The 15,236-nt window shown below is 40.9% G+C and overlaps 1 protein-coding gene across 4 annotated transcripts in view; it reads right to left on the reverse strand.

Annotated features, from left to right (window-relative positions):
* CPSF3 (cleavage and polyadenylation specific factor 3) overlaps window positions 1-15,236 on the reverse strand; it is a 39,867-nt gene that overhangs the window by 15,827 nt on the left and 8,804 nt on the right. For all 4 annotated transcript variants that reach the window (XR_006301126.1, XM_043604567.1, XM_043604568.1 and 1 more), the window contains 6 exons: window positions 14,275-14,364; window positions 13,686-13,836; window positions 6,630-6,805; window positions 5,222-5,380; window positions 4,168-4,314; window positions 913-1,065 (listed from right to left, as the gene is read on the reverse strand). Coding sequence is in view for 3 of the 4 variants with exons in the window: in XM_043604567.1 (XP_043460502.1) it covers window positions 913-1,065; window positions 4,168-4,314; window positions 5,222-5,380; window positions 6,630-6,805; window positions 13,686-13,836; window positions 14,275-14,364 (876 nt within the window). In the remaining variant the exon portion in view is untranslated. The remainder of the gene's footprint in view (window positions 1-912; window positions 1,066-4,167; window positions 4,315-5,221; window positions 5,381-6,629; window positions 6,806-13,685; window positions 13,837-14,274; window positions 14,365-15,236) is intronic.

A 15,236-nucleotide genomic window follows, 5' to 3' on the forward strand; every position in this document is an offset into this window, starting at 1 on the left:
TCGCGGTCCGGGAGTTCGAGCCCCGCGTCAGGCTCTGGGCTGATGGCTCGGAGCCTGGAGCCTGTTTCCGATTCTGTGTCTCCCTCTCTCTCTGCCCCTCCCCCGTTCAAGCTCTGTCTCTCTCTGTCCCAAAAATAAATAAACATTGAAAAAAATAAATAAATAAAAAGCTATCAAACTCAACTGCATTAAGATCTAACATACTTGAAAATTTTCTATGTGAAGAAATGAACTAGAAGAATCAGAAGAAGACCTAAAAGAGCATAAGGAAACAATTCCTTCAGTTCCTTTTTTTTTAATGCTTATTTATTTTGAGAGAGAGAGAGTGTGAGCAAGTGAGCAAGGGGAGGGGCAGAGGGGAGAAAGAGGGAGAGAGAGAATCCCAAGCAGGCTCCAACCATCAGTGCGGAGCCTGACTCGGGGCTCAATCCCACGAAGTCATGACCTGAGCCCAAATCAAGAGTTGGACGCTCAAATGACTGAGCCACTCAGGCACCCCAAGATAAAATTCTTTTTTAAAAAAAAATTATATTTAATTTTATTTTTTTAAATGTTTATTTTTGAGAGAGAGAGAGAGAGACAGACAGACAGACACGGATTATAAGCAGGGGAGGGGCAGAGAGAGAGGGAGTTACAGAATCTGAAGCAGGCTCCAAGCTCCAGGCTGTCAGCACAGAGCCCAAGGCGGGGCTTGAACTCATAAACCATGAGATCACGACCTGAGTTGAAATCAGACACTTAACCAACTGAGCCACCCAGGTGACCCCAGGAGAAAATTCTTATAGTATACTAAGTAAACAGAAATCATCATTAAGCACATTATCTTGCTTTGATTAAAAGAAGGCTGTATTTTTAAGTATACATTTCCCTTTAGAAAAGACCTGGGTAAGATTAGAAATCACAACCTTTTACCTTGGCTAGCTTTTCTCCTCTGAAATTCAAGGTCACAGCTTCTGTATTCCGAGGATTATGAACCTCTATGTGAACTTCATCGTTATCTTCATATTCTCGAATCAGGGCTGCTTTCAATCTGGCCATTTCATTTTGTTCTCCATGGACTAAAATCTACACAGAATGAATTTTCAGAGAGCACAGGGAAACACTCTTAGTGTGGGTTAATGATGGCCCCTATCTGACTTAAATACTGAAACACATATACTCGAAGTTATTAAGCTGAACTACTTTGAAGGATCTCCAGTCAATCAAACTTGTATAGGTATTTTCATTCTGTTTGGCCTTAAAAATCCTGAAGTGGAACTATTTTAAGAGAGAGTAAAGAAACTTCAACTTCAGTTTTTTGCCACTAACAAGACATACAACTTTGTGGAAGCTGGACTTTTTCTAGACTTCCGTACTCAACTGCAAAGGGCTGGACCGCGTGACTTCTGTAAACTCCACAGCCTCTACCAGCTTTAGATACATGATTCCTGTATCAAACTATTGCCACTCCTACTAATGAAGAAAACACCCATAGTTTTCTTTACATTTCTTAATACAAGCTTGTTTTTTTTTTTTTTTTTAGTTGACTTATTTTGAGAGAGAGAAAAAATCCCAAGCAGGCTCTGCACTGTCAGCACGGAGCCCAATGCAGGGCTCCAACTCACAAACCAGGAGATCATGACCTGAACCGAAATCAAGAGTTGGACGTTTTACTGAGCCACCCAGGTACCCCATCTTAATACAAGGCTTTCTAAAGAAGCTTTTTATAGGGGATAACAAAGACCTTTGATATTTTCTTCTGTTTATTATAGTAATACCAAATAAAATATTTCAGAACCAAATGAAATTGTGTTTGAGGGGTATGGACGACAATTGCATCAGATACCAGTCTCTTCCTATTCACTTTTATAACCTGTATTTTACAAGACAGATCATCCTTAATCTATAGATTGCTGCCTGGGCTAACAGAAGCCAACCCGGCATCACTACTAGACCTAGCAAAGAGCCCAGGCTTCGAGGCCTGGCTGCTTAAACACAACGCCCGGCTCTTCGAACACTTACTAGCTCCGTAAACTTGAGCAAGTTACGTAACATCTCGGTTTTCTCATCTATAACCAGTTGTTGGTTGTGAGGAGTAAGCAAGTTGATACACGTAAAACATGAGTACAGGGGTGCCGGGGTGGCTCAGTCGGTAGAGCACGCAACTCTTGATCTCAGGGTTGAGAGTTCAAGCCCCACGCTGGGCCAGAGATTACTTAAAACATGAGTACAGTACCTGGCACGTGGTAAATAATAACTGACAGCTGTTGCTCATTATTACTACCAACACTATTGTTACATTATCATGTAGATATACTTTTGCTGACCTGGTTACTGAAGGAAGGTAAGCATCGAGTTGAATCCAGGAATTTTAACTGTCAGCAGAGAGAGAGCCTGAAGAGCAATGAAATGGCCTGAGGATGAGGTGGTGACACCAGAGAGAAAGGGCAGTACAACACTCCCTCCCTGGCTTTAAAATGTGGGGGGAATATCCATAAACCACATACGCTAGGAAACACCTGTAAGGAACCTGCGCTGTAGCTCAATTCGACCGTTCATGATGCTAAAAAGGAGAGGGATTTTTCCCCACCCGAGAATCTGCTTCCTAAGTAAGGACCAATGGGAAAATACCCGTGAGGACTACCATGCTAGAAAGAACTCAAAAACGAACAAAAAAGCACATGAAGGGATGCTCAACATCATCAGTCGTTAGGAAGTGAAAATCAAAACCACAATGAGATACCACTTCACACTTACTAGAATGACTATAATTAAACAAAGGCAACTAGCAAGTGTTGGCATGGATATGGGCTAACCAGCATCCTTGTGCACTGCTGGGGGGAACGTAAAATGGTGAAGCCGCTACGGGAAGGGTTAGTGAGTCCTCAAAAAGTTAACAACACGTGATCCAGTGATCACACTCTTTGGTATATGTGCAAAGGAACAGAAAACAGCGACTCAGATTCTTACAGGCCCATGTTCACTCTAGCATTACGTGTTCACGGGCAGATGTGCAGACAAAATGTGGCATCTACACACAACGGACTGTTATTTTCATCCACACAGAGGAATGAAGTTCTGATACATGTTACGATACAGATGAACCTTGGACCTGTTATATATATTTTATATGATTTCACTGACACGAAATATCTAGAATAGGCAAATTTACGGAGGTCGATTAGAGGTTACCTGGGGCTGGGGAGGAGGAAATGGAAAATTTTTGCTTAATAGGTACAATTTCTTTTTGGGGTGATGAAAAAGTTTTAGAAGTAGATAGTGGTGATGGCTGTACAATACTGTGAGTGTAATTAATGCCACTGAATTGTACACTTAAAAAATGGTTAAAATTACAAGTTTTATGTTATATATATATTTTGCCACGATAAAAAAAAAAAAACTTAAGAAAAAAAAATTAGCAGAAGGCTATTTCCTCTAACTACTTTCAAATACATTCAGAAAGGGCACTTCATCTGTTTCCCAGACACATATTCCCTGAGTGTTCTGTTGATTAAAAATACATGTTTTTTTTTTAGCTTTTCCCTCTTATCCCCTCCCTAGTCCCACCAAAATATAATTGTTATTTTCATAATTACATGAAACTTAAAAATATAAACAAAGCACATCAGTAAGGAGCTATGTAATACATTTCGTATCTGTTTGGATCTTTAATTTCTACCATTACATGACTTGTCTTTCCCTTCTTTCCATCTTATTAAGCATTTACTACATGCCAGGCACCGTTTTAGATGCTTCAGATATACATGTTCTCTCACTCCTTCCTCACAAAAACCTTATGAGGCATTGTTATCCCTATTTACAAATGGGGTACAGAGAGGATAAGTAATTTGCCCAGGGTTACACGGCGAGTAAGGGATAGAATGGGGATCCAAAACCAGCATACTGCAAAGCCTGTGCTCTTAAGTTACTGGGGAGGCAACAGAAAGGGACAGAAAGAGCACTGGGTCTGGATCTGATAAGTGACCTCAGGTAAGTGGAGAAAATTACAGTGCACAGCTTGCCTAACTCAAAGGGGAGCTGTAGAGGTCAGATCCAAGTACAAGCAAAAGTGCTCTGTTGAAAGGCTACCTGAGCGACAAGCGGTGTTTGACTCGAAAACCAGCTGCTACGGTTTCTTGGGTATGTTTCTTTCCCCTTTAATGTTAGAAATCAAATTCATAGACTAACCACATGAGGCGGTTTCAAAGCACGGATAAATTCACTGGTTTGTTGGTAATCTGTGTGAGCAGAGAAAGAAATGTAATCAACAGACATTTTCAGCGGTAACTTCTGTCCAGACATGGTAGTGATTTCTTCTGGTTCAGACATGATATGCTGTGAAAAAGAAAGAAAAATTTAAAAAAGAAAAACAAATAAACTACCCAGTCAGAAAAGAAAAGGGACATTTTCTATTTTTTAATGCAGCCATAAACTCTTACATTAAATTTAGGACCTTTAGCACAAAAATCATTCTAATAGCGACTTAGTAAATATCAAATACTTATTTTCTTGAGCAAGCAAATATTTAATCAGGAAAGCAGGCAGGTTAACTAACTTTCAGTGTATTTGAAATACTGGAAGTGACGACTGTTAACTTGTACAATTGTACAATACAAGCCAAACTTGTATTCCCAACTATTCTCTTGCTTGGTAAAGTCGCTTTTCAAACAGATGTGCTTCTATTCTGGAAGTCAGTTTTATTTTATTTTTTAAACATTTATTCATTTATTCTGAGAGAAAGAATCCCAAGCAGGCTCGTGCCATCAGCACAGATGGATGCGGGACTCGAACTCATGAACTGTGAGATCCTGACCTGAGCCAAAACCAAGAGTTGGACATTCAACCCACTGAGTCACCCAGGTGCCCCGGGAATCACAACGTATTTTAAGAAATAAGACAAGTTATATAGATAACAGGGGAAAGAGAATGTGATGCTTGGATGTTCAGAAACTGTTTCTAAAGTTCTGCACGTACTTCCCACAATGTGTACATCGTGAAGAGCTAACATCAACCATTGTGCATCGTTAGGAAGAAGGGCAATCAACCCAAACACCTTCTACGTCTTTTCAAGAGAATACATATTAGTAAACTTCTTCAGTGAATGAGGGTATTCATGTTTTTGTTGGTCTCAACTAGGTTCCCTTCCATACTTTTTACTGCAACAAGATTAAGTGCCTCTCAGACTTTAACGGGCTACCTTGGCAATTCTGATTAGGAATGACACAGTGGTCTCATAGCTGACCTTGGCAAGTGTCCCTTCTACACAGTACCCTGCTATAATGACGCCGTTCCTCTTATCCGTGCACCAGCTTTCAAAGAGCTCTCTGGATAAGCCACTTTGCATCATGCCCGGGGAGGCCATGACGACACTGGGACCAATGTCATCAAAATGATCCATGCTCTAAGAGAGAAAAAGGAATGGTAAAAGCGTGCTAAGCACCAGGGTTTGGCAAGGCTGTCCTTAAAGAATAACGAAAAGGTAGGTGAAAAGATTGACCACACTACTGTAAGGACCTCGGAGACGAGCAAACATTTTAAGTCTAATTTCTCAGTTCCTAAACAACTGAAGCTAGGAATGAAAGGAAAACAAAGTGATAAGAAGCAGTTCACTCTGTCCTTCTAAACCTTCTACTGGTAGTTAATGGGCTATTATAGGACCATTTTCATTGCCTAGAGGGCAGGCAGGAAAAAAGTAAGACTCAAATGGCTTTCTATCTGCCCAAGAGAGATTTCCAAAAGAACTTTCCCACTCACAATGGCTTTGCATACTTGACAAATATTTTGAGCTGGCCTAAAAAAATCTAACCAAAAAGTTTAACATTGTTTCCAGGGAAAACTTGGCTCTAGTTCTTAAGCAATTAACTCAAAAAATAATACTTTATGGACAGAGCCCACTTACAACTGGAAGATGACTTCTAGCACTTGAATTATTTGGGGCATTATTTTATTAAGAGTATAGCATTAACTTTAATAAAACAACATATATATTAAAAAAAATTTTTTTTTTACATTTATTTATTTTTTGAGAGACAGAGAGAGACAGAGCACAAGTTGGGGAGGGGCAGAGAGAGAAGGAGACACAGAACCGAAGCAGGTTCCAGGCTCCAAGCTGTCAGCACAGAGCCTGACGTGGGGCTCGAACTCACAAATCATGAGATCATGACCTGAGCCGAAGTTGGACACTTAACCAACCGAGTCACCCAGGCGCCCCAATAAAACAGTATATTTTTAAAACAACATTTTTTTAACTAAAGAAAATCAGCTTTTATTGAATGCTCTAGAAAAGTAAACATATGAAAATGTTCATACATGGAATTTGCAGTGCAAATCAAAAAGACGATTAGGTTTGAGGAAGGACAGAAAAACGTTAAGACGTAACATAAGATATTTTTCTCATCAAGACTTTCTGTTTCTGTGGCAGGGAGACTAACTTATTCGGCAATAGTAAATACCGAGAACCAACGGAGACTTGGAACGACTGGCAAGATTTAAGCAGAGGAGAATGCCAGTTGCTAAATTTTTGTTTTCCTGCAGGAAAATGGTGCCTGCTACAGAAAAGGCGAGACCTCAGCCAAAAGGACTCGGCCCCGGAATCAATGTGCTATCGACTTCTCTGTGTTTACCGGTCCTTCCTCTTCCTCAGCACTCACCTTGAGGTTACTGATGTGCTTGAACACAAAGGGATTGTTGATGTTGATCTGTTTGCGGATTTTGTCGTTCATGGCATTTACGTACGTCTGGTACACTGCCATGCACTTCTTGGCCAAAGACGACGCGTAGTATATGGGAATATCATGGAGTTCTGGGTGATTCTGCCAGTACTCGTCTAGAGAGATTTCATCAGAAACAAATTTCATTTTGTTATGCGGGATAAATAGTTCAAATAATACGTGATACATGTAATTAATTTAAAGAAATTCAGACATCCAAGAAATAAATCAAATTTATTTGATATATATTTATTTGATAAATTTATTTGACATATACATTTAAATATGTATATAAATCTGTATCTATAGATTTATATCTATATTTATAGAAATAAAAAAAACTCTATATATCCTTCTCTTGCAATTTCCACAAATCACTAATTTATGTGTTAACAGCAAAGATATCAAGGTTTGGAACCCCCTGGAGTGTTAGAAATGCAATCTGTAATTACGAGCACACAACAATTTGTTCAACATGTCGGCTATGTCTGCAGTAATTATTACCCTGCTTAAGGGTAAGCCACATTTAAGACATTGCTATGCACAGGGATGGAAAGCCAGGGGTGGGGGTGCTGGGCTCGGACCTTGCTTGTTGTCCTTCAGGCCACTTCCTCTCTCAGGGTCCCTTCTGGTCCCTTCTGGTCCCTCCTGGTCCCTCCCGCAGTTGGCCTCGTCCTCATGGCTCTGCACCTGGTGGGCCTCTCACAAGGCTTGGCCCTGCCTGCGGACACCCAGGTAACAAGTAGCGGCACTCCTTCCCGGGACGCATTCCTAATGGATCTTGCCTCCTGCCCTCAGGAAGGGCCCTGTTCCAGGCTTGCTTCCCATTTTTCCTGGACAGTCTGGGACACCAATACCTTCCAGTACATTCCCTCCTGCTTTAGTCAGTCAGCCTGCTGTAGGCTGCTTGTAATCAAGACTCCGACTTCTGCCCCTTGGTGACCCTTAGCGACCCTGCAGTCCTGTGGCGGGGACAGTTAGCTGCACTAGCAGCAGCTGCTATTTCCTGAGCACAGATTCTATGCTGGGTGCTGAAGAGGGCTCACGTAGGGTGTCTGCAACCACACAGAGGGCACAGTCCACATTTTACAGAAGGAACGGAAGCTCAGAAATACCAAACCACTTGCCCAAGACGCAAGATCACGCACTGGAATGCAGGCAGCTAGGATTTGATACTAACAGATGGCCGGAAGCCCTGGGATGCAGCCTCTGGTTGGAAAGCACACCCCTTCATTCAACACATGTTGGCCCCCCTTGTGCTTTAGCTCTGATGCAAGGTACAGAAGCTACAATAGAGCAAGGGAAGGGACTGTCAGGCTCTGAAGGTTTCCTAAGTGCCCAGCCCCGGCTAGGCTAACATTTCTTTCTTTCTTTTTTTTTTTTTTCAAATTGAAGTATAAGGTATAATTGACATATCCCATTAGTTTCAGGTGTACAACACAGTGATTCAATATTTTTATACATTACAAGATGATCCCCTACCTAGCATCTGTCGCCAAAATTATTACAGTATCACTAACCACATTTCCTATGCTGTATGTTACATTTCCATAACTTACTTGTAACTGGGAGTTTGTACCTCTTAATCCCCTTCACCTATTTTGCTGGACTCCTAAGCCCTCCCACCTCCAGCAACCAACAGTTTCCTGTATCTATGAGTCTGTTTGTTTGGTTTTGTTATTTTTTAAAGATTAAAAAAACACATTTATTTTGAGAGAGCGCTCAAGCAGAGGAGGGGCAGAGAGAGAGGGAGAGAGAGAATCCCAAGCAGGTTCCTCGCTGTCAGTGCAGAGCCCAATGAAGGGCTCAATCTCACTAACTGTTGAGATAGTGACCTGAGCTGAAATTAAGAGTCAGACACTTAATGGACTGAACCACCTAGGCACCCATTTTATTTTTTAGACTGTACACGTAAGTGAAGTCATACGGGATTTGTCTTCCTCTGACTTATTTCACTATGCAATACCCTCCAGTTCCATCCATGTTGTTGCCCATGGCAAGACTTTGTTCTTTTCTAACGTGGAGTCACATTCTCCACTGTATATGCGTGCCACATCTTCTCTGTCCACTCATTCATCAATGAACACGTGGGGCATTTCCATGTCTTAGCTACTGTGAATAATGCTGCAACGCACAGGGGTGCATATATGTCTTTAAATTGGTGTTTTCCTTTTCTTCGGATAAAAACCCAGAAGTAGAAGGGGTGCCTGGTGGCTCAGTCGGTTCAGTGTCCGACTCTTGACCTCGGCTCAGGTCACGATCTCCTGGTTCATGAGTTCGAGCCCTGCATCAGGCTCTGTGCTGACAGTGCAGAGCTTGCTTGGGATTCTCTCTCTCTCCCCCTCGCTCTCTGCCCCTCCCACACTCTGTCTCTTAAAATAAATACATAAACTTAAAAAAAAAAAAACAAAAACCAGAAGTGGAACTGCTAGATGGTATGGTAGTTCTTTTTTTAATTTTTTGAGGAAACTCCACGCTGTTTTTCAGTGGCTGCACCAATTCACATTCCCACCAACAATGTGTGACGATTTCCTTCTCTCTATATCCTGACCAACATTTATCTTTTTGTTTCTTTGTTTGTCTTTTTGATAATAGCCAATCTGGCAGGTATGAGACGGTATCTCACTGTAGTTCTGATTTGCATTTCCCTAGATGATTAGTGATGCTGAGTATCTTTTCATGTGCCTGTTGGGCATCTATATGTCTTCTTTGTAAAAATGTTTCTTCCAGGCTTCTGCCCGTTTTTAATCACGTTTTTTAAGTTGTGTAAGTTCTTCATATATTTTGGATATTAACCCTTTATCAGATGCATGATTTGTAAACATTTTCTCCCATTTAGTAGGTTGCCTTTTCATTTTGTGGCACATAACTATGTTTTAAAGAGTTCAAAAAAAATTAGCCTGGTCCTTACTAACTTAAACTTACAACATCAAAACTTATTTCTGAATACTAGTGCAAGACCTAAAAAGAAGATTGTGATCATAGTCCCAAGCCATGGAAGCTTTTATTTTTTAATTAATTAATTAATTAACTTATTTTGAGAGACAGAGAGAGAGCAAGCACAAGGTGGGGAGGGGCAGATAGACAGGGAGAGACTGAGAATCCCAAGCAGGCTCTGGGCTCCACGGGGAGCATGACACAGGACTCACACTAACAGTGAGACCACGATCTGAGCTGAAACCAAAGTCAGCGCTTAACGGACTGAGCCATCCGGGTGCCCTGACATGGAAGCTTTTAAAAATGACTCAGTAGAAGTTTACGCTGAGTAACAGACCATAACTTATTACCTTAGAGAGACTAAATCCTGTGACAATTTTAAATAAAAATGTATTCTCAATATTTCAAAGACTTATCAAAATTAGACTTTCTGTAGTTAAACTTTGCCAGTTAAAAAACAGGACTGTCGAAAGAGTTAAAATAGTTTCTGAACACATACAAACAATATTACTGTACGACTATATTTTTTTGAAAAGCTGCTAAACAGTTTCTCATAATAAACAAAACCTGTTGGGGTATCTGGGTGGCTCAGTCGGTTAAGAATCTGACTTCAAAAAAAATGTGACTTCAGTTCAGGTCAGGATCTTATGGCTCATGAGTTCAAGTCCCACGAGCCCCACGTGGGCCCCTGTGCTGACAGCTCAGAGCCTGGAGCCTGCTTCAGACTCTGTGTCTCTCCCTCTGCCCCTCCCGCGCTCACACTCTGTTTTTCTCTCTCTCTCAAAAATACATAAACATTAAAAAAATTTAAAAAAAATAAAGAAACCATCAAATCATTAAAAAAAATAAACAAAACCTGTTGGCAATATATGCTTACAAATTGTGTTTCTTTTTTTTTTTTTTTTTAATGGTTATTTCTGAAAGAGAGAGAGAGACAGAGACAGAGCATGAGCAGGGGAGGGGCAGAGAGAGAGGGAGACACAGAATCCGAAGCAGGCTCCAGGCTCTGAGCTGTCAGCACAGAGCCCAACATGGGGCTTGAACCCATGAACTGCGAGATCATGACCTGAGCCAAAGTCAGACGCTCAACCGCTGAGCCACCCAGGTGCCTTTAACATACACAATGTATCTTTAATGGAAGACTCATTTTACGAGAAAACTCTCATTAAATCCCAAAATATTATAAGAGTAGTAATGGTCAAAAGGTATCATTTGTTCTCCTAGGTGTACCTGCATTTAGAAAATGCATTAAATGCCTAGTATGCTATTTACATTTATTATTTCTAATTTTTAAAACAATTCATCTCCATCTTATAAATTAGGAAACTGAGGCTGAAATAAGGTTGAAGAGTGTGGGAATGGTATTTTCCTACTTGATTTGTAAGTAAAAACTCTATATAAGGACAGGGACTTCTGTCATGTAGGTTACAAATATATTTCCTGCTTTGCCCTTTGCTTTATTCTGCTCATGTTTTTACTGGTGAAATTAAAAATTTTAATGCTGCCTAAGTTTTCACATACTCTTTTATTTCTCAAATACCTTGCATTGCCTACTGCATCCCAAGATCACATCACATCTCCTATTTGTGTGTGTGTGTATTTTTGTGGATACATTTTATTTATTTATTTATTTATTTATTTATTTATTTATTTTTAATTTTTTTTTTTTCAACGTTTATTTATTTTTGGGACAAGGAGAGACAGAGCATGAACGGGGGGAGGGGCAGAGAGAGAGAGAGACACAGAATCGGAAACAGGCTCCAGGCTCTGAGCCATCAGCCCAGAGCCCGACATGGGGCTCGAACTCACGGACTGCGAGATCGTGACCTGGCTGAAGTCGGACGCTTAACCGACTGCGCCACCCAGGCGCCACAACATTTTAAATATCAAAGAAAAGTTGAGTAACTTGCCCAAGGTCACACGGCTAGAACACAGATGAGATTTGAAACCACTCATTCAAATGGCTGCCCTCTTTCTGTTAATACTACATCACAAGGGAGAATTTAGGGGAAAAGGAACAACCAATTGCATAGAGGAGGAATCGCAATATATGCTCTGATGGCAGACTTGCCAGGTAAAATTATCAAATGCCAAATTAAACTTGAATTTCAGGTAAAAAACACAAGATTTTTGGTATAAAAATAGGTTACTAAATCTTCGAGACACTTGTGCTAAAATATTCTTCATTATTTTTCTGACGTTAAAATTTAACTGGGTGTCCTATATTTTTATGTGCTGAATCTGGTGACCCAATTGGACGGTAACAGCCATGGCTTCAGCTTCCCAATTTCTTCTGTTCTTCAAATTACTTTGTTACGGAGACGTTTTAGTTCGAGACTTCTGAGGGCAAATTTGACTTGCAGTTAGAAAAAAGAAAAAAGAAGCAACAGGGGCGCCTGGGTGGCTCAGTTGCTTAAGTGTCCGACTTCGGCTCAGGTCATAATCTCGCGGGGTTTTTTGAGTCCTACATCGGGCTCAGCGTCTGGAGCCTCCTTCGGATTCTGTGTCTCCTCCTCTCTCTGCCCCTCCCCTGCTCATGCTCTCTCTCGCTCTCTCAATAATAAATAAGCGTTAAAAAAAAATTAAGAAAAAAGGAGCAAAAGAACATTGGATTGGCTTAGGGCGCAGAAAATGCAGTCCTACTATGTCTGATCTCTCTCACAGATCAGCTTTCGAGCTGAGGTCATTTACTCCGTTTTTCCTTGTTTTCCTTGTCAGTGTAACAGGGACAGACTTATCTGCATCATCCTAGAGATGGGAGAGCTGAGAGCAACAGCTTGATGTGACCATTTCTAGTTCTTTGCACTGAAGCTCTTTACACACAAGGCGCTCAGTCTTTTTTTTTTTTTTTTTTTATAAAATTTTTTTTTCAACGTTTATTTATTTTTGGGACAGAGAGAGACAGAGCATGAACGGGGGAGGGGCAGAGAGAGAGGGAGACACAGAATCGGAAACAGGCTCCAGGCTCTGAGCCGTCAGCCCAGAGCCTGACGCGGGGCTCGAACTCACGGACCGCGAGATCGTGACCTGGCTGAAGTCGGACGCTTAACCAACTGCGCCACCCAGGCGCCCCAAGGCGCTCAGTTTTTAAGAAGAGTGCTTTCCCCAAATAGCACCACAGAATGTCTGAGTTAGAATCGTTAAATATAAATACATGCGAAGAGTGGTACCCAAAAATTTATACATGCTCATTGAAGTATTTGCAAAGTAGAGAAAAGCAGAAAATAAAAAAAGAAATCATCCACTTTCTCATTACGCAGGCTTAACATCTTTCCAGTCACTGGTGTATTGTTTTTTAAGATTTTAGTCTTAAGTAACCTATACATCCAAAGTGGGGATTGAACTTAGAATCTCGAGATCAAAAGTCTCATGCTCCACCAACTGAGCCCGCCAGGCAGCCCTATTTGTATATTTTTAAATAGGATCAGAGAACATACTGTTCTGAACTCTAACCTTCTGATTCCAATTAATTTTTTCCTTTTTCTTTCTTTTTTTTTTTAGGTAGGGTCTGTGGGGCTTGAACTCACGATCCTGAGATCAAGACCTGAGCTGAGATCAAGGGTCAGACGTTTAACCGAAAGCCGCCCAGGCCCGCTGGTCCAATTATATATATTTTATATATGTCCATATGCATTTTATGTGCCAACATATAATTACTCATCTGTGACATGATTTTTTCCTACAAGGTGATATTTACTGACATGATTTTTTTTAAAAATACTGAAGCAATGATTACTCTTATTCATAAAATTGTCTTTACATCATTTATTTCCCACATGTGGTACTGCTGGATCAAAGGGTAGCAGATTTTTCGGACTTCTGAGCTCACTGCAGAGAATTCTGAGGCTGATGGCAACCAGAAGGGGGCAATATTTATATTCCCAGTAGCAGCGCCCAAGGGCCACTGTTTCTCGGGGCTTTTATAGCTCCACATCTGCTTTTAGATGCAGAAACTCAAGCCTGGAAAGACAGAATGATCTAGCCAAGGCCAGGCAATTATCTTGATAGAGCCACACTCCAAGATTACGAAAATCCCCCAAATAAAAAGGAAAAGCATACCTAAGATCAAGAGCAGCTCCTGAGCCCTTCCAAGAGCAAAGACGGGAATGAGGCCTCTGCCCCCTCTGTTTACAATGTCATGAACGGTGTTACAGAATCTTGCTTCTCTCTCTTCACGCTTCTCATGGATGTGCGTCCCATACGTAGATTCCTAAATAACACATTAGAAGTAGGAGACCAAGATTGACGATTCTCAAAGAATACAAAAGTGAAACATCAATAAAATGCAGAAGCAAAGTGACTCGTTTCTCCATTAACATGCCATTTACTTGAACACATACTGTTATAATACTAATTGGAAAAAAAGAGCAAATAAAAATGTTAGAATTCAGATCTGGCCAAGCAGTAAGAGACTTTTAGAAAATGGCATCAGGACTGGGATGCCTGGGTGGCGTTGGTTAAGCATCCAACTTTGGCTCAGGTCATGAGCTTACAGTTTGTGGGTTCAAGGCCCATGTCGGCTCTGAGCTTCCAACTTGGGATTCTCTCTCTGCCCCTCCCCTACCCACACTTTCTCTCGCCTTCTCTCTCTCAAAATAAACAAATAAACATTTAAGCAAATAATAAAATACACCACACTAACACTTACAATAATGAGAATGTCAGGTTTAATATTCGGAATTTCAGCTGCCATTAAGTGTCTATCTTCTTGTCTTGAGAAATCACCTGTGTACAAAAGCTGTGAAAAAAAATAAAGCTAGAAAGTCAGGATTTGGAAGGCTTTGTTTTACTAGTAAATATATTTAGCTCATAAAATCTGAAGGTGAATTTCAGTAGAAACAGCAGCCGACAAGGGATGAAACTTAGATGCGATATTAATAATTCAAAGTGTATAACTTAGTTCGGTCATAAACCATCCAGTGTTTCAATTATTCCCTCTTAACTTGGGGGAATGATACACTCCCAGACGCATCCAGCACAGGTAGCCTGTGTATTAATAAACTTGAGAAGGTGCTCTGAACACCCAAGAGGAAAAGGGCATGATGAGGAAAGAAATCTACTGAGGTATACGGAAAAACCATCTAAAATGGAGGATAAAAATCATAGGAGGGTAAGCACCAAGTTTCACATGGGAATATCGATCTGCCTTAGTGTTATTCTCTACTTATTTTTTGTGCCTCTGAGCAAACAGTAAGGATAAATGATTTAGCAATACTTAGTATAACTCGATATGTAAACGTTTCACATCTCTGAGCAGCTGCTAACTATTCAGGACAATATTACGCCGGAGCATCGATTCTCAGCTCTGCCTACACATAGGAATCACCTAGAAAACTTAAAAAGAAAAAAAAAAAAGGGCAAAGCCACACCCTCAAATTGATTCAGTGAGTGTTTTTAATAAGGCTCCCCAAGTGATCCAACGTGCACCGGAAGTAAGTGCTGGTGCGGCCATCCACCAGTCTTTGACAAGTTCATGGACTCCCTTTGTCTTTTTTCCTCAAGGATGGCGGCAAGGATCTGTTCTGATTAACACCTGTCACTCATGCAGCACCCCCTTCAGGGGCTTACCCGTGAATGCCAAATCACAGTTTGCTGTTAAATAGGTGCAGC

The sequence above is a fragment of the Prionailurus bengalensis genome, chromosome A3, assembly GCF_016509475.1.
Source record: "Prionailurus bengalensis isolate Pbe53 chromosome A3, Fcat_Pben_1.1_paternal_pri, whole genome shotgun sequence".
Lineage (NCBI taxonomy): Eukaryota > Metazoa > Chordata > Mammalia > Carnivora > Felidae > Prionailurus > Prionailurus bengalensis.